The sequence below is a fragment of the Montipora capricornis genome, chromosome 1 (assembly GCF_036669925.1).
Source record: "Montipora capricornis isolate CH-2021 chromosome 1, ASM3666992v2, whole genome shotgun sequence".
NCBI classification, from domain to species: domain Eukaryota; kingdom Metazoa; phylum Cnidaria; class Anthozoa; order Scleractinia; family Acroporidae; genus Montipora; species Montipora capricornis.
The window spans coordinates 7,136,449-7,154,425 of record NC_090883.1 but is presented as its reverse complement, the minus strand read 5'-3'; the positions used below and the strand labels follow the sequence as shown (position 1 = coordinate 7,154,425).

The 17,977-nt window shown below is 38.6% G+C and overlaps 1 protein-coding gene across 11 annotated transcripts; it reads left to right on the top strand.

Moving 5' to 3' along the window:
- Window positions 1-1,389: 1,389 nt before the first annotated feature.
- LOC138044701 (protein FAM124A-like) lies at window positions 1,390-17,677 on the top strand. 11 transcript variants are annotated; one of them, XM_068891421.1, is made up of 2 exons: window positions 1,390-1,471; window positions 15,295-17,677. In XM_068891421.1, the coding sequence occupies exon 2, from the start codon at window positions 15,322-15,324 to the stop codon at window positions 16,360-16,362; it is 1,041 nt and encodes a 346-aa protein (XP_068747522.1). In that variant the 5' UTR covers window positions 1,390-1,471; window positions 15,295-15,321; the 3' UTR covers window positions 16,363-17,677. The 11 variants fall into 11 exon arrangements, with proteins under 11 accessions (XP_068747522.1, XP_068747603.1, XP_068747367.1 ...); XM_068891502.1 differs by lacking the exon at window positions 1,390-1,471 and adding an exon at window positions 7,760-7,900; XM_068891266.1 differs by lacking the exon at window positions 1,390-1,471 and adding an exon at window positions 7,950-8,115.
- Window positions 17,678-17,977: the final 300 nt, after the last annotated feature.

The window sequence follows — 17,977 nt, the reverse complement described above, 5'->3', positions numbered from 1 at the left end:
TGAAGGACTCGATCAACGAAATAAATATGCATATAAATATACATTCAAATATACATTTACTTTATTCATACTCCAAAATGGCGGACAACACGAACCTTCTATGTTTTTTAATTTTTTTCCCAAGATTCTTAGTCATACAATTTTGTTCCTGAGGGAACAATGAACAACCGTTGCATTAGCTTCAGCGCCTTCTTCTTGGGTTCATATAGACAATTAAGCTTTTGTTGACTCGTTACCAATCTCGTCCTCAGAGTCCGCTTTTCCTTTGCTCAGCACCAAGAACACGGACTCTGGCCACCTCCAATTAAGGTAGGAAGTCCGCAAATCTAAATTTAAAAGTCAACAGTGGTCGTCAACGGTAACAAAAATGGACCTTCACTACGACTGCAAATCAATTGGAAGGAGTGGCCAGAGTCAGTGTTCTTCGTGCTAACCAAAAGAAAAGCGGACTCTGGGGACGAGATTGACTCGTTACTTGTGTTTTGTATCATGCTTTCAATATCCCTTTTACGATAAAGACAGTACAATGAAAAAATCGAGTTGACATTCCAAGGTCTGTGATCCGAACCATGTCAAAGCGGTCCAAAAACGGAATACTGATACCGGTATTACGGCACGTTTTGCAAGAAGTGTTTCAACAAAATTCACACTTGGGGGTAGTTACAAGATTATCTTGTCATAGAAAGTGTGTAAATATTGGACTCTGCCGGGAGTTGCAAGTATTGTTTTTTCTCTGCTTGAGGTTACTGAATCCGCAGAAACCAAAGATTCTTTATTAAGAGCAATCTCTGTGGGATCCCTATGGGACCCTCTCGTTCGATAAATTGACCAAAAAAGACTCCTTCCTTTCTGAAATCCACGATTCAGCGTGAAAGAATACTGCTTAAATTAAGAACAACAACAAAATAAACCGAAGCAGTCTAAAAAACAAACTCTCCGAACCTCATTAGTTAGATTAATAGCGTGCGTAGTGTAAAGTCGTTTTTTTGTTCTCAATCTGAACAGAAATTAAATAAGTGAAAAAGCAACCCAAGCATTACGATTTGCAAAGAAAGTGTCAACTTTGCTCATTTTTTTATTCTTACCAAAGACCCCAATTCGCGTTTCAATTAAGAATTTTTGACCTTGTATTACCTATATGGTAAGTAAGCGTGATATTTTATGTACAACTAAAAGAAAGGAAAATTCAAATGAGGACATGACTATCTTTTGTTTACTCAAGAGTCAATTAAATAGGCGCGGATTTCATTACTAGCGATTAGTGGTGATTTAAATAAAATACTTACAATATTAATATCTTTTTGACGATGGCATGTGTCAGTAGAAGAGGCTTTTCTTATCAATCACGACTCCCTTAATAATAAAAACAATTAATTTGCTATGACCCTTACACTTAGCGTGGACTTCGAGCTGTGCGCATTCCTTCTTGGCTTCCAGAAGGAAACATCGGTAATCGACCAGACTGATCAAGGTTAGTGAATACGACAAATAGGGTTTTCCCTAACAGATAAATTGTAACTACTATACTATAACTTCCACTTAACCAACTTAAGTAATCGATTACCTCACTATTCAAGAAGTGTATTTCTTCTGACTGACATATAGGTTGCAAAATAAGTTGTTACTGAGCAATTGAAAGTGCTTCTGTGGTTAATTTTGTCAGATAGCAACAACAAAAACTTTTAAAAGCCAACAATAGCATAAAAGGATGCACGCAACTTTGAACCCGAAGGTTGCTACCGGTGTAATTAACAGAGGCGGGCTTAACTGGGGAGAAAGAAGAGATGAAAATAAGATGAAAAGAAACTAAAAATATAATTTTCATCCCCACAATCCTCTCTTCCTCAGTCTTTCTTTGTCTGATAAACGAGGGCTTGACACACCTTAAATCTGTCATGCATTTGGTCTTTACCAAAAATCAGTGAAACTTTGAAATAAGCGTAGCTTTTGCACACAGCAACAGCTTTTGACTAAAAACACAACACAGAGAAAAAAGGATAGTCCTTATGACAATCTGCCGTTTACTTACCAGCAAACCGGCGCCAAAATGATCTTTGGCCGCAAACGACAATTGTTATTGCAAAGAAGAATTTGCAAAGCCTCTCTGATTTGAAGTGGTTCTTAGTAAATGTATTCTTATTGGTTTAATTAACTACAATAGTTTCACTTCTAGATAACAAAGCCCTCGTGTTGCTTAATTCCCTAAAGGCGAAGCTCCGGGTTATTTATTTTTACTGGCCTTACTTAAACAACGAATTTACGGGACCAGACAATTTTGATTTTTTTTCGTTTAGCCTTCACGAAAAGCAATCAAATAAAGAAAACCAAACAAAACATAACAATTTTTAACGAGTTCTTTCGTTTCTGCTCTTCTGTCATAAGTCATCCACGCATCATGCAACCTTATCAGATTCAAAATTCACAATCTTCTAAAGATATGCCAAAAATTGCAATACAGCGCAAAAAGCTCCTCTAAACAAATTAAAAATAAACACTCAGCTTTAAGTTTATATCCCTCCAATGTTTGACTTGAATAACTGCGAAGCTACCAGTGTGGTCCTAAACACAGCTATTTAATGTCAAACCTGGATTGAAACCGGCGAAAAATATGGCGTTATAACGCCATAGAAAAATGCAGGAAGAAAATATTTTCCAAACCGTTTTTTACCTGAACACGAAAAGCGTGGACTGAGGCCCCGTCTACACGCATCCGGATATTGTTGAATCATTGCGCAACTTTTTGTTTCTGGATTTAAAAACATTCGCATCCACAAGTGGCGTATTCAAATCGAATTTGCCCGTCCACGCGTATCCGAAAGTCTATCCGAAACGAGTAACGTATCCGGATTCAGAACAAGGAAAGGTTACGTTTATACAAACGTTGGCCGTGTAGCACTTATTTTAAACAGAGTTAACTGACTAGAGTGTAATGTGAAGTGCTCGATTTCTATCCCATATGAACCATGTGAGCGTTAGCCCTACTGATGGAAATGGGCCCACACAAGGACAGAGAAAATCTCTGACCAGGGTGGGAATTGAACCCACGAACTTCGGGTTAGATCTCCGCCGCTTTACCGACTGAACTACAAGGTCAGACGGGAGCAGGCCGTGGGAACTGAAGATGTTAAAGTCACGGCAATGAACATGTACAAGGACAAGGAAAGGTTACGTTTATACAAACGTTGGCCGTGTAGCACTTATTTTAAACAGTTACTGAATAGAGTGTATGCTGTCGTCATAACCAAAATTTCTCGCATCAATAGATTTCCCAAAAAATCTTACCCATGGCGCTCCGCTGGCGCTCTTCGCGCGCCTGAGCTTAACTATAAACACAGGAAGCGTTTTCAAATACAGTCAATTCCAACACCAGAAGCCGGCAAGAAAATCAAATTCATCCAAAAGGGTAATTAACGGACTTTTTAAGACAGGTCCGCATCTTCTTGTGTTCGTCAGAAACAAAGTCAGCTTTGAGGAAGATGGAATCATTGAGATCACCCAGTGTTGCAGCATTTTAGTGGAAAATAAGTAGTGTTCTGTGTTTTGCTCCACACAAAACAAATTCATCAGTCTTAGCCACTTACACCGTTAGCTGGAAGTTAAAATTGATTGACTTAAAAAAGGCCCCCCCCCCCCCCCTCCCATTTAATACTTCATCAAACGAGAATTGAAAAGCTGATCAAATAGTGAAGGCATATCTGTTGTATTTACCAATATTTGGAAGGGCACTGCCTTTCTTCATCAGGGTGTTACAAGTACTATCAACTCTTTCCCTGAGTGATGAAGAAAGGCAGTGCCTTTCGAATTATTGGTAAATACAACAGATATTCCTTCACTGTTTAATCAGTTTTTCACTTCTCGTTTGTCAAAATAGTTACGCGCTCATTAGATTCTTCACCAGTGTCCGGTGCTTCTTTTTTCAGGTACGTTGATCCTTGCTGCTACAAATTTAATAATTCACCATTTTCACTGGTAACGGCTCTTAATTTCGAGCTTAACATAAATGACGTAAACCCCAAAGAAAGAGGTAAACAGAGGGACAGGTGTGATTACTCTGAATGAGGTTTGACGTCTTTGATTAGGTTCATGTCATGGCTGAAAATCTACAAGGAGTACCTTGATCGTACTTACTCACGCTTTAGTGGGGATCTTCATAACAGATGCTTCATTAAAATTGATTATGATTCTTTTATCGGTAAACTGTACCCATTCATCGGTACAGATTTATCGTTCGTGAGAAAAAAAAAATATTAAGAGATTCATTAACGTCATATTATAAGTAGGCGGAACGAAAGTCAGGAAATCGCCATTTAATTATCAACCATTGTCCCCTTGATCTTCCTTGACCTTCATACATTTGGCGACAAAGAGAAGATTCCTTGTTAACCTTAACTTAGGTCATTGACCTGGAATTCAAAAAGAATTCAAAATCGATAATTGTGTCAGAGTAAACAATCCTAAAAGTGCGTTTGAGAAGTTGAAAACTGTTCGAGATTGGCTTTTAGAAACATTCACCTAGCTAATGAAAATACCGCTGACAAAACGTGATGGAAGCCTAAACAGAACGGACAACGGAGCAACATCTTAACCTTTGGCGTCGCAAAGAGCCGTTTGGAATTTGGAGTTTTATGAACTAGTGGAAAAAATCTGAGTAATTTTTAGAAAATTGTTTGATTGTAGAAATAGCTTGCGTTGAAGTATCGTTAATTTCGGCAGCAAACCCCACTATTCTTTTAAACAAAAAGTGCATATGTAACTGTGCAGTTGCGCGTTGTTAGTTCAAAACAATGACTGCACTTGAACATGTTAGTTTATACGAGTCTTTAATACGAGACAAGAGTGCTTTTGTGAAGTGCTATCATGATAATCTGGAACTGAGTGACAGCTATATACCGAAGGTTTTACACAAATTGAACTTTGGACTCAGAGTAAAAAATGATTAGGGATGAAAGTTCCGATGTAACGTAAAGATATTGCGAAAGATGCAATTGATCTTTCGCTTGTCTATCTTTTATCTCTAAATTTAGCGCGACATAGGCAGGGTTGACAAACAACAAAAGACGACTTGGAGGGAAGAAAGATTCGACAGATCATCCGTTTCCGAAAAAGAAAAAAAAAAAGCCAGCATGTTCCACAACTTTTACAGGCACGGCCGCATGATCCCTCAAAATTTATCTATGCTTTTGCTGCCGATTTCACGCTTTTAAGATTTCACATTTTAAGAAATGATTTCTATTAATGAATTCAGCTGTAATTACCGTCGCCTTAGTCAATGACAAGACAATGTGGAGGGGGAAGAAAACTGATATACCCGCTTTAACACAGTATCTACTGACTGTAATTGGACCAAAGCTGTATAGCATTTCCTACAGTTAAGAAATATACCGACTTCTAGGCTTCAAAACTCTCGAAGTGGACGGTTATTTGGAAGGTATCTTTTACTATACATATTTCAAGTTATTGTTATATGTCACAGTAATCTTCCTAGAAAGACATCATGATGCATCACTTACTCTACTTCAAGTTAAAACGACTGGACAATGCAAGAATTGGATTACTTGCGTAGAAGCTTATCTCACATTTCTAATGACCTCCGTGATTTTAAGGTGGTGTGATCTCTAGATTACTTTAAATTAAGAATTTTGAGTGCTTATATGCATGGTTCAGCGGTCAAGAGAATCTTGCAAGCGATATGAACATGATATGAAAAGTGGAGCCGGATGGTTTAGATGAGGAGAAAATGAGTAACCCTGAGTTAACACAGCGACCCATTCGTGGATCAATTCAGGCAAATGGTTTTCACTAAAAATAAATAATTTTGAAAGAAATGGTATGGCAAATTATTTCTAGTCTGCCACTGTCGGATTTTCAGTTTTAGTCAAAGGGCGTGTTCTACGTGGGTGAGATTGCCACATAAAAAAGTTACGTCTTCACAAAAAAAGTACTTGGTTACGTCGCGAGTTTGGAAGTAGCAGAGAGATCACAAAGCTTTGTTTTGTCGTTTGGGCAGGGATGGGAGGTTAAATCACATCACTGAGTATGACGCTGCTTCCGTTAGGCCATCAGTAGCTCTCTGTTGGGCGTTACTTTGTGTCCCGTCCCTCCGAATCACTCTACCTAAGGGCTAACTGTCGTTTCTTCAGCCTTTCGAGTGTTGCTATCGACGTGATTTTAAATTGAAGAAGTGTTTGGTCTATCAGATTTATGCCATTATTTAGCAATCAAAGAGGAAATGTGTCAAAAAATACGATCATAGACAGGATGCTCTGCCAATTTGCTGTCTGACGAGGGACGACGGTCTCAAGTAACTGAAATTGAAATGTTTTGATCTACGATTGACTAAGATCACGTTACCCGTTGTAACTCGGACCTGCAACTGATTGCTTGCACTGTAAATTCGCCTTTCCGGGGTTAGGTCCATAGCTGCACTGTAAACTGAACAGGCAGACAGTCAGCACGTAAGCAAGTACCAAGTAGGTTAAGTAAGCAACTCTGAAGGCGGGCGGGGGATTGGAAACACATTTTAAGTTCTATTTTTAGTTCCATGCAATATGGAAGGAAAGTAAAGATTCTAAATATAGGACTCAATTAAGGCACTTTTGATTCATGAATGCATTCCGAATGACCATTTGCTATATACATTGTTTAGAAACATGTATAAGACCATAGTTAATCTAGGGATTGGTTATGAAACCCTGGGAATTTCAAAAGCAGGAACAATACAGTCGCAATTAGATGTTGAACCGACCGTGACCCCGACCCTGCACAATCTTTTGTTTTTGGTTCGCAAGTTAATTTCGAATAAATTAGTCGAAGCTTTTGATTGGTTATCCTGCCGAAAAAAGCGTGTTTTTGTCGGGTTTTGTGCAGGGTCAAGGCCAAAAAAGCGAACAAAAACATGAAACAAAGAAACTTGCCGAGTTTCATAACCAGCCTACATCTATTAACTATGATAAGACACATCACAGAAGGATCTAATGAAGCCGGCCAACAGCCAGAATGTTTCTTTCTCTGGCGGCATTTTGTTGTGCTCTTGTCCAATACACTCTTTTTATGTGTGTTATAGCATAACTATGGTTATAGTTATCTCAGTGCTTCCTTTCCGATCATAAAATTTGACAATGGATATTAACACGAAATACTCTTCTTAATCACGTTGGTTTTAGATGGTTTTGAGAATTTAAATAAGATGCCATCAAATAACGTTATGTGTCACTTTATAATTATGAAATCACACAGCTTATAAGTTGTTGTCATTATACGCCTGTCTTAATACAGTCGCTGCCCGGTCTATTTTAGAGGTAATTTTGTTGATGAATATAAACACTATTAGAAGTGAACTATATAGTCCTTGATTATTGACTGTTGAATAATATATTGTTATTCTGGAAGTAAAGTATTGTCAGTAAACCTTTCTACTTCACACTTGCGAAACAAAAGCGAAATAAGTAATCACGGGAATTGTTTAATAGAAGCTTCAATGACCGACGTCCCGTATCTTTAAGTGATAAAAAGAAATTTTGTTAACATTATCTGTTCAATAAAGAATGGGAACAGTGATACTGGTAAATCGGATGATTGTTCATTTTTAATCATCTTGTGGTTTCGTGGTTCCGGCCTTGGATCCTAACAGTGTTTTTTTTACGTCAATTGCTGTTTGTGTTGTCTAAGGCAAGGGTCATCGACATTCAATACCCCACCGTTTGTTACTCGTGACTTGAATAAGTAATTGAGTAATATGTTTAGAGCCTTTTGAATTTTGGGTTACAACAATAATTCAGGTATTGTTCAAGTTTACTTTAAATTCAAAGACAATCATTCGACACCCCGAGGTGAAAAACGGTTCAATTTCCGTTTACAAGCTCTTCAGGAAATTAAAGCTCTGACAGGGGATTTGTGAAACGTGAGTATGCTCAATTCAGTAGGCGTATTCCGCGTTTGAAATTTAATGATGCAACACAACTCGCGCTTGACTTTGAGCAAACAAAGCACAGAGAGTCATTTCACGTCTAATTGGCTCTTTACCATCCAGTTGAATAGTAAGACTTGTTGACTAAGAAAAGAAGAAAGGAAACTGCTTTTCATGGTGAATCTCTCATTTCGTGGATACTCTCAGTGGTAAGAATGATGTGTTCCTTTTTTCAGCCAATCTATAAAACAATTTGTTAAAAGGGGCTTCAACATTGTTCAAAACATAACTTCTTACTTTTCTTTGCGCAACTGAAAACGTAATGCCAATTAAGTCAATAGATGGGGAGGGACCGCGGCGAATTTTCTTTTTGCAAGAGCGGCCGTTGATTGTGAATTCCGAGCCTTTTTTTTCTAGACGAAATTGAATACTTGTAAAATTTGACCGAAGCTGTTTTCCATTTCAATTTTTTGTCATCTGTAACAACAAACTGAGACAATTTAAATATTCTACATGCAGTAACATTATTTTAACCGCCGGTGATTTTTGAAAACATCCCTTTTGAAAGCGATGAAGTTCACAAGTGGGTGATAAGCTTTTGCTGACCTGTATTCTATAGATCAAAATGGATTAACGAGTTGTAGCATCACACGTAGTTCTCTCTCGTAGTTCAACTTAGTTCAACTTAGCTGCGACCCAGTTATGATAGCCTCGTATTTAAAATTCAATCCATTCTTTCTTGTTTGAATATACCTTTGGATTACAAGTTTCCACATCATTTTAATTTCACTATTTGCCAAAAAGCCTCGCCTCCTAGTTCTCGATCGTCGAGAACATGTTTATCGTTTAAATACATCCATAATTGGTTATTCGAAATTAGATAAATTGAATAACTGTTATTCTGGTTTTGGCAACTTTGTAAAAACTAATTTCTTTTTGTGTAAAAAGATATGATCCTCTTTAAATTAACAATCAAGCGCCCCCTTAGGTCTATATTTTGTAAGTTTATAATTTCTAGGTGTTAATTTATTTCAATTTGGTTTAATTTCGATCATTTACTTCAAACGTTTTTCAATTATATTGTTTCCGGAATTAAGATGAAATTTATTGCCGGAAATCCTGGGGATTCAGAATGAAAAGATTACTTAAACACGCTTGTAGATTACGAAATATCACGCACACTCTTAATACGTATGGAGCAAGTTTGGGTATAAAAATTTCTAAAAAAGAAAAGAAAAGGAAAAGCATTTTGATGTGGTAAGACTGATTGCCTTATTTCTGTCCAGTTAACACAAATCCGAGCAAAGACAGTGTTCTCTTTGTTCCGAATTACACGTCGTCGATTTGGAAATTTTTGTATAATGAGCAGGTTTTGCTTCTTAGCCAAAAAGGCAAATGTATATACCACACACAACTTACAGTTAAAGGACAGAAAAGAAAAGTACTCTAATTATGATAAACTTTAGCAATTTTGCTAATCACTTTGGGACTATACAATCAGGAAGGCAGGAAATCGTTGTGACGTCATTGTTTGCTCACACTTCATCATTCTACGGTATTTCCAAGTCAACTTCAAAAGGTAAAAGAACTTGTTAAAGTTAGTTAAATCTTCAGATTTATGTCTTTTGGCTTTGATAACGAGCCAGTTGTTAGTCATCAAAATCTGATAAATTCTTGAGTGGCAAAGGCGCTGATAATTCCATGCATTTTTTGTAAAATTTCGAATTGCTTAGAGGTTATCTGGACTAATGCATGGCAACTTTTCAGACGTACCTCATTATGCAATGAACTTTCATTATTCAGTACCTCGAGTTATTCTTGGCTGACCGATGAGAAAACTACAACCTTTTTTTTATGAAGCAAAAAATGAAAAGAAAGATTCACCTCCTATATACCAAGAAATTATGAAGTCCACGGATTTGTAGGTGTAGTAAACACTTACAACGCATATATCAACAGAGAAGTTCAGACATCTGTATTTGACTGCATTGGAAATCATAGTCATTGACGCATCAAGAAAACTTGTAATAACTGAGAAGATGGGAAAGTCGGGCATGGTAGGCTTGTGTTGTTTTTCTCTACACAGCAGCCGACTTGGTAGCGGGGTAGCTAACCTCAACCGCTAGAGGCACGCAATTCTCACGGCAGCACGTGATAGGTCAGGCGACACATGTCAAACATAAACCGATTCGCCACACAATTGCCACGTCATTTTTTACAATTGTTTGAAAAAGCTAGATATTGAAGACCGTAAACTCTATTTTCTGGCATGCGTTTCTTGAAATAGCAATTCTTCCGGTTTTTTCACGTTATTCTCCGGTCCCAAGCTCTTGGCAAGTTTGTTGTAATCTTAAAGGCTTGGCTCTGAAGAGACCGTGAAAGTGTCCTTTAAACAGAACAACATGATTTGTGCCCGGGGGATTTGTGTTATGCACAAAGCACGTGATAGTAACTAGATCGAATAACGAAGGATATGTGAACATTTAAAAATACTTCAAAGTCTTTCATTTGCTTAGAGTTTAAGAGCTGCACTAGCAAAGGTTTTTTTAATTTGAAATACTGTTCCGTTCCTTCCAGCTCCTAAATTTTGAAGAAATGAAAGTACGAAGCAAGTCAAGTAAAATATCATCTCCTACAGGCCAGCTCTACAAACTATCAGGCTTTTAAAGGGATAAAATACTTAGCAAGGAGAGTTCACCTTGAATAAAAAAAACGTAATTCGCATGAAACGCCGAGAGACTCTGTCCTAAGCTACGTAGCCTGCGTAGCAAGCGTTTCCGTCGATTTCCATATTCTTGGCCGCGCGAGAGCGTCGAAAATTTCGCATGTTCCTCCGCGGAAACGCCTGTTACGCGGGCTATAATCTATGCGGAAATATTCTGGATTCCACGGATGTGTAAGTTGAATTTAAAATTGAGCGTAATAATAGTCATAGATGAAATGTTGGCTCTCCTGGCCTTAAAGTGATCCGTTTACAACTCATTCCGTCCATACTATTAGTATTAAACGGTGACATAACACAAAAGACCACCTGCACTGGTAGACCACTATTCCTTGAAAAAAAGAGCGGAACGCCTATAAGTATAATCTGAGTTTTGCGTGCCTTTTGCGTTTAACATATAATTCATAGACGATTGTACCGAGGATGACAAAATCTCTGAATACGATTTATACGCTTAAGTTGTTTAAACATTTGCATAGTTTCAGAGGATTTAGCTGCAATGCAGATTAGAGGGTCATCTACCTGACTCATGTCGTGCTTGCATCCTTCTTATAGTTAACTGACCACGTGGCTATTCGCGTTTAAATTTTTTCTATCTCGTGAAAGCTGCTGAAAGAAGTTAACCCGGCATCATATGATTATTATTGTCAAAAATATCTTTGACAACTGGCCTAACTGAAGTTGCATTCCATCCATCTTGATTAAAAAATTATATTTAAAAAAAAGATGGCGCCCGTGATAAAATTAGTATCTGGGAAGCATGTCTCTAACAGTCAGGTAATACTGAATGTAAAACATAACAGTTTCCAAAGTCATGGCTAAATGGGATGACCGATTCTTATGTCCATGCTGCTGGTATACCCCGAGCCAAATTTCAGAAAAGACAATTGAGTGTATGAATTTCGGATTATCAACTGCGGAGAGACTGGTGGGAATTAAGCCGATAAAAAATGCTTGGAGTTTAAGTTACTTCCGTATATCACGGAATGATCTGGTAAACGTAGACGAGTCAGTCTGATAGTTATATTCACCGATTATATTCTCATGACCACATTTATTATTATTGCCAATGGACGCGAACATTATGTTTTCGTTGCTGTCAGTGCAGACCTTCAAAATAACTTCAATAGCTTTTCAATTATTACGACAAAGTAACTGAGTGACTGTTTATTGAAAGCAAACTCTACCCTCTGGAATAGTTTATTTTCCTTTGCTCAAAGAAGCCAGAGAAGCCCGATCTCTAGGTCTGTTTTTCTTTAAGATTTGGACTTCGTACTTTGTGGAAAGAACCCAAAGCAAACACACCCCAACCTGAATGTTGGGAAGTGCGCTTACGCTCGCGTAAGATCGGAAACATCTGGGAGAATATAATAATATTAACGGGAAACCTAAAAATCAAGTTATGCTCACTTCTAGTTATTACTGGAAGAGGATTTCCACAATTAAGCGGCCACTGAAATAGAAATACTGCTTTTAACGTTTTCTACTGGCAAATGATCTTTCGAAGAGTGACATCTCGGCGTTCCGTGTTTGTATATCTCCGTCCTCCCTAACGAGCGCGCCTTGTCGGTTTCGGTATGGCTCAGTTTGCAGTTAGGGACAAAACTGAAAAAATTTTTCATCATGACGCACAGCGTGTGTAGGAAGCAGAATCCAACGCCAGATATGTAAACCTCGGAAATACTTTCCCATGACCTATGGCTACTGTTTGTTTGTGTTGGGTGTGAACGTAAGTACAAATCTAAAAATAAGGAAACGTGGGATTTCTACTGTTAACGTGATTTTATATTTACCGGTGCGCTTTTCAAAACTCTCTACCTCCAAAAACAAACACTGAAAGGCTGTATTGTCGGGTTGTTTGAAACACGCAACCACTTAAGGAGTAACTATCGTGAACAAGAGAAAATAATCGGTTAGTATAAAACAAGGACTGCGGACTGCGGACCGGTTATAAAACGTCGACCAAGTATAAAACGCGGACTGTGGACTAAGTATGAAACAAGGACTAAGTTGAAAAGAAAAAAATACGTGAGTATAGAACAAAACTAGATTTGTACTGGCACGTACATATTTTAAAAGAGGCCTTGAGTACTCTTTTTCCGTGTCAAAATATTGTCACGTACAGAGAAATGCTCAGTTACAACATCGACTGGGCTAGGGAAAGTAAGAAAAGCAGAGTAGTTATCTCAAAATTGTACTTTACTCCACGAATTTAAAAAGGGAAAGGAAAGGAAGGGAACTTTATTTAAGTGTCTAATCGTTCTAGCGCTGGAGCACTAATTGGGGAAACTGTAAACTGAAATTGATAAATACAAATCAAGTCAAACACTAGAGGGAGTGGAAAAATTGTCATTGGGACGGAACGGCACTCTTGGTATATTTCCATCTTTTGTATTTAAGTCCTCTGACTGTTGTTGTCGTAGTTCGAGCCAGGATGGCCGGATGGATTCAACACACACGAAGGGTGTTTTGGCTCGTCACGCAATCCTTACTCCCAAAGACTTCGTAGTTTGGCTTCAGATAAAGTCGGTAGTGTGTACGCGTACGTGCACATGGGACATGGGGACCGTTTCTCGAAAGTCCCGAAAACTTTTCGGGCCCGAAAAGCCATTTGTGAAACTGCCAACCGCTTGTTTTGGAAAGCCGATCTCTTAACATGTTTTCAAGGTAACTGAAAGAAACATGATTGTGAAGTTTGACGACTTAAATCCTCTCCGTTCTTGAGATACAAAGGGAATTGTGACACCCGAAAATGGCCCGTAAAGTTTCGGGACCTTCAAGAAACGGGCCCCTAGACTATAACAGTTGTTCTTCGAGTCTGTTTACGGACGGACCCGTGCGACACTGAGGTGAACAAAAAGTTGTATCAATCGCAACAAAAGCTATATTTTGCTAATAGATAAAGAGACCCCCGTCCAAACATCACAGTGGAATCTCAGTGTTCCGAAGATATGTTAATGCTGACAGTGCACATGACGTCATGTGCACGGAACTCGCATAACTAAATATTTCTGAATATTTCGTGGGAAAATTATAACGCGTGTAGATGGGGTCTAGATAGGCTTGTTTTCGCTTTGCGTGATGTTCAATATAACTCTAGTTATTTTTGTGTGGTCTCGGGTCAAAATAAAACTCTGTTGGAATCAGCATCTCCCACTGAAGTCCTTCAAATGTCTCGATTTCTAAACAAAAAGCTGGTGACCCGCGAAGGATTTTATAAATTACTTTCGATTCTTAACTCTGATAAATACAACATACAAACGTTTTCAATTTCAACTAAAACCTTCAGTGAGCTACTGATCGTCGTTTTGAAAATATCCAGTTTAATTTTGGCGCGAAACATTTTTTGCACCATCAGTCATGTCGAACTTCAATTCATGTCGTAAGCCTTCCGCTGTTTCGTTGCTGGGCCTTTTTCAGTGATTTGTATTCAGTCCGCATTTTATACCTGGTCCGCAGTCTACTTTTTATACTGACCGAGAAAATGATGCTTGCGGAACTCCATTTATAACGCGATTATAATCTCCGGAAGGAATATTCTTTTGCAAGGCCAAACAAGTTACGAAAGCAGAAGTCCGGGTCAGTTACCGACCTTTGTCATTAATCGACCAATAGCAATCGATATTCAACGTTGTTTGAACAAAAACCCTTCTGAGATAGATGCACTTTCCATAATTAACCGTTGTGGACAGACGCCGGTCTCAACCAAACACTTCACCCAGTCACGGAAAACTACAAACAGGTATCATCAAAGGTTGTTTGCTTTAATTTGCTCATTCGGTGCCCTTGTCAATTGGCATTATGTTAATGTCAGTACCAAATGAATACTATTATTGGTGTCTTGTGTTCGACAGATGCAAGGTAAACGGCTCTTTGACGCATTTTTGCTTAAAGCGGAAGCCAAAATATTTTGACAGCTTATGCAAGTAACTTATCTATACGAATGTATATTTCAACCAGGCTGTGATTAAACAGCCGGCAGTTCTCAGTGGTATCAGCTTAGCTGATCATAGTGCCATTAGCGGGTGGTGACGCAAAGATCAAGTCTCCTTCGTCTTTTAAATTAAGTTAGAATGCTTCCAAAAGGGTGCGGAATAACTTTCGCGGTGTTGTGGTCTGTCATTACGGAACTTTTGCAAGGTAGTCGACGACGCTACGAAGTTCTTTTTCCCATTGTTGTGATAATTTCGCGATAAATTCAAATCATTTCGGCATGTGGGAACAGGGTTGGTGCAGTGGTAAGAGCACTCGCCTTCCACCAATATGTGACTCGGGATTGATTCCCGAATTCGACGCCACATGTTGTTAGTTCTTTACTCTACTCCAGGAGGTTTTTTCCCTGGTACTCTGGTTTTCCCCTCTCCTAAAAAACCAACATTTGATTTGATTTCAGTTGATTTGTAGTCTCCCTAATTAGTAGAACACTAGCGCTCGTTTAAAAACCTTGAGACATAAATAAAGTGATTATGTTTGAACTGAAGGAGTGGATGTATGGAGAGAAAATTGAAAATTGATTGTCCGGTGCTCCGACCCCCTCATAACCTCGAATCTGGCCATTTCACGTCATCGTCACGAAGAGAGCTGCAAAGAAATGTACCATAATGTAAAACGCACCTGTTATTTTAAGCCTACATTTCTCATTTTCAAGTTTTTCTTTTTCTCTTAGTTCTCCTTGATCACAAACCTTTCGAGCATGCCTTGGTACGATGACGAAGACGAGATTGAACAACAGTACGTTTACAAGGAAGTGCAGTTCACCGATCCTCAAATGGCCTTTCAAGAAAAGAACCCTTACATGTGCACCTTAGAGATCAGGGTCCCTCCTGAGGAAGTGCCTAGATTAAAGACCCTCTACAGTCCTTTACTTCAATGGATTGATCCGATGTTTAAGCTGCTACAAATTGAGGAACACGCCAAATTGACTCCTACCATTTTCAATAAGAATGACGACACGGTCGATGATCGGGAAATTTGTTCTGAACATTATTTAAGCACTCAGTCGATCAGTGTGGTTCTGTTTCTGCGCGAGGAAACAAAGTATGAACTCAACGCACAGTTTGCAAAGAACTACTTAAGGTCACCGCCTTGGGTTTTTCATCACAAGATTGAATTGAGTAGTCGAACGGACATGCGCTCTGTAGCCCGCCAAGAGTATTATGGATCCTCCCCAGACCTCCCTTTGTGGACTGTCTGTTCTATTCATTACGGCAACGAACAACTCAGGTTTAACATCTTCACAAAACATTTCGAAGAAATGAAGGAGTTTTACAGCGTTTTGATTGGAACTGAACCCAGTTCCAGTAAGCCAGGATTTTGCACCTTCGATTGTTATTCTCAACCCGGTCTTGATATTAAACTATCATTGAAGCATTCACCTTTCCTGCACCCTTACCCAACTGGATCGAGCGCGCTCAAATTTCGCATACCAGACATTGTCGGCGTAAAAAATAGACTCGGTCTAGTGCTAAAGCGGCACGGGGACAGCGAATGGTTGGTACGAGATCCAGATGGTAACACGGTAATGCTGACAGGTGATTATGCCAGCGAATGGTGTGAAGAGTGTCAGAGTGATGGACAGTCGGACAGTGGACAATGGAGTGAGACTCCCAGTGAGGACTCATCTGAGGACGATATTTGCAGTGAATTGGAGGACGGAGATTATTTCTGTGAAAGTGGATGCGATTGTGACTGTGACTGCGACTCTCTAGTTGATTGTGACTGTGTTTCAGTGTAATAGCACAGATGACCTTGAACGTCTCCTTCGCAGCCGCTAGTTGGAATGTCACGCAACGCTTCCCCAAGCGTTACGTGACATGGCAAAAAAGCGAATGAGACTATTGACCAGTGTGCCTGTCGTATAAAAATAATAAACGCTTAACTCTAAAACAACTTCAAAAACAATTTGACACAGAAAGAATAAGCTCATACTCATTATGCGACGATTTTTCATATGACATTAACTGGGCCACGTTTACGCCCCAAAGGAATCTTCCAGGAAGTGATTTCTAAGCTTACGAAAACATTTCCTCGCGTTTCAATGGATGAAAAATGCCACTGATTGCGTGACTGAAAACAACTCTGTGTCGAAGAACAATTTGAGCCAAGGAACGTATGGTGCAATGTAAATACCACTTAATTTATTGTTATTATTGTTATTATTATTTAATATAAATTGGACTGGGAGATTAATTGTTTGGTGACGGGGGGAAAGGACAACCGAAAAATTAGACTAGTTCCCATCCTTCCCAGGGGCACATGACACCTTCAACCTATAGATTTGATTCTGCCTTTTTCACGAAAGACAGCTAAATTTACCCAGAATGGACTGTCAACCTTTTAAAGCCCACGAACTGGTGCCTGTAACGTTCTTGTCCTAGTATACTTGTCTCCGTATTTTCAGAGACCAAACAAACTACTTTTTAAATCGCGAGGTTTTAAATAATTCCTCGAATCGCCCGAAGAGTGACCACTTTTTATCCCAAGGGTAATAATTCATTTATTCCTATGATTTGCTGGAAAGGTGTGGTTTCATTAGAAACGTTGACGCAAGAAAAACGCAGTCTGTGAAAAGACTCTGAAAAGGGCGGGAAAATTATTTCTAAGCTTTTAAAGAGAATCGTTTTTGTGTTCTTATCAAACTGCCTTTGAAGCAGCACTGTTTAAATTGTTCACAGATAAAAACTAACTTACGCTGCCTAGCCATAAAAACCAAAACGCAACTTAAAACTTAAGCTTAGAGCAGAACACAACATCAAGAACCATGGCTCGAAAGCTGCTCCTAGTGCAAAGTATTTTACATTTTTAATAATTTATTCTTGCCAATAACCTTTTAGAAATATGAATTTGATATCAGTTTTAAGTCCTTTCATAACATAATTTTGGAGAGAATTTTGCACGCTTCTATTCATGTATCACATTCTAGAAATGCTTATCATGACTAGACAGAGTGCAAAATTATTATAGTTTCGTAAAAAGGTTGTTTTAATTTTTTTAGTTAACTTTGTGTTGTCAGTTTAATTTGTTGAATAAAATCTTTCTCTTACACCAAACTATGGCTGTTCGAATGTGACAAAATATTAAGGTTGCTGGTTTCACATGTCGATCATATATTTATGCATCAAGTTTCTTTTATTCATATCAAGTTCTCAGATACTTATGTCAGAGCAATTTTCCCTTACCAATGCACCGATTCCTGCATTAAGAAGACCTTTTATTTTTTGCTAAACGAAAATTGTCAAATTCATGCCAATTCTATAAATCAAGAACAGACTCTTACCCAGTCACTATTGTCGCCACAATCCCTCCTCGTATCCAATCTTCTCTGCCCATACAACAATCTTCGTAAACAT

What these genes read in the sequence shown, in the direction of transcription:
- LOC138044701 (XM_068891167.1), top strand. Translation starts at nt 14,430, where the DNA reads ATGTTAATGTCAGTACCAAATGAATACTATTATTGGTGTCTTGTGTTC. An exon ending in TTGTGTTCGACAGATGCAAG is followed by an intron (nt 14,490 to 15,294) that starts GTAAACGGCTCT and finishes TTTTTCTCTTAG; the next exon opens with TTCTCCTTGATCACAAACCT.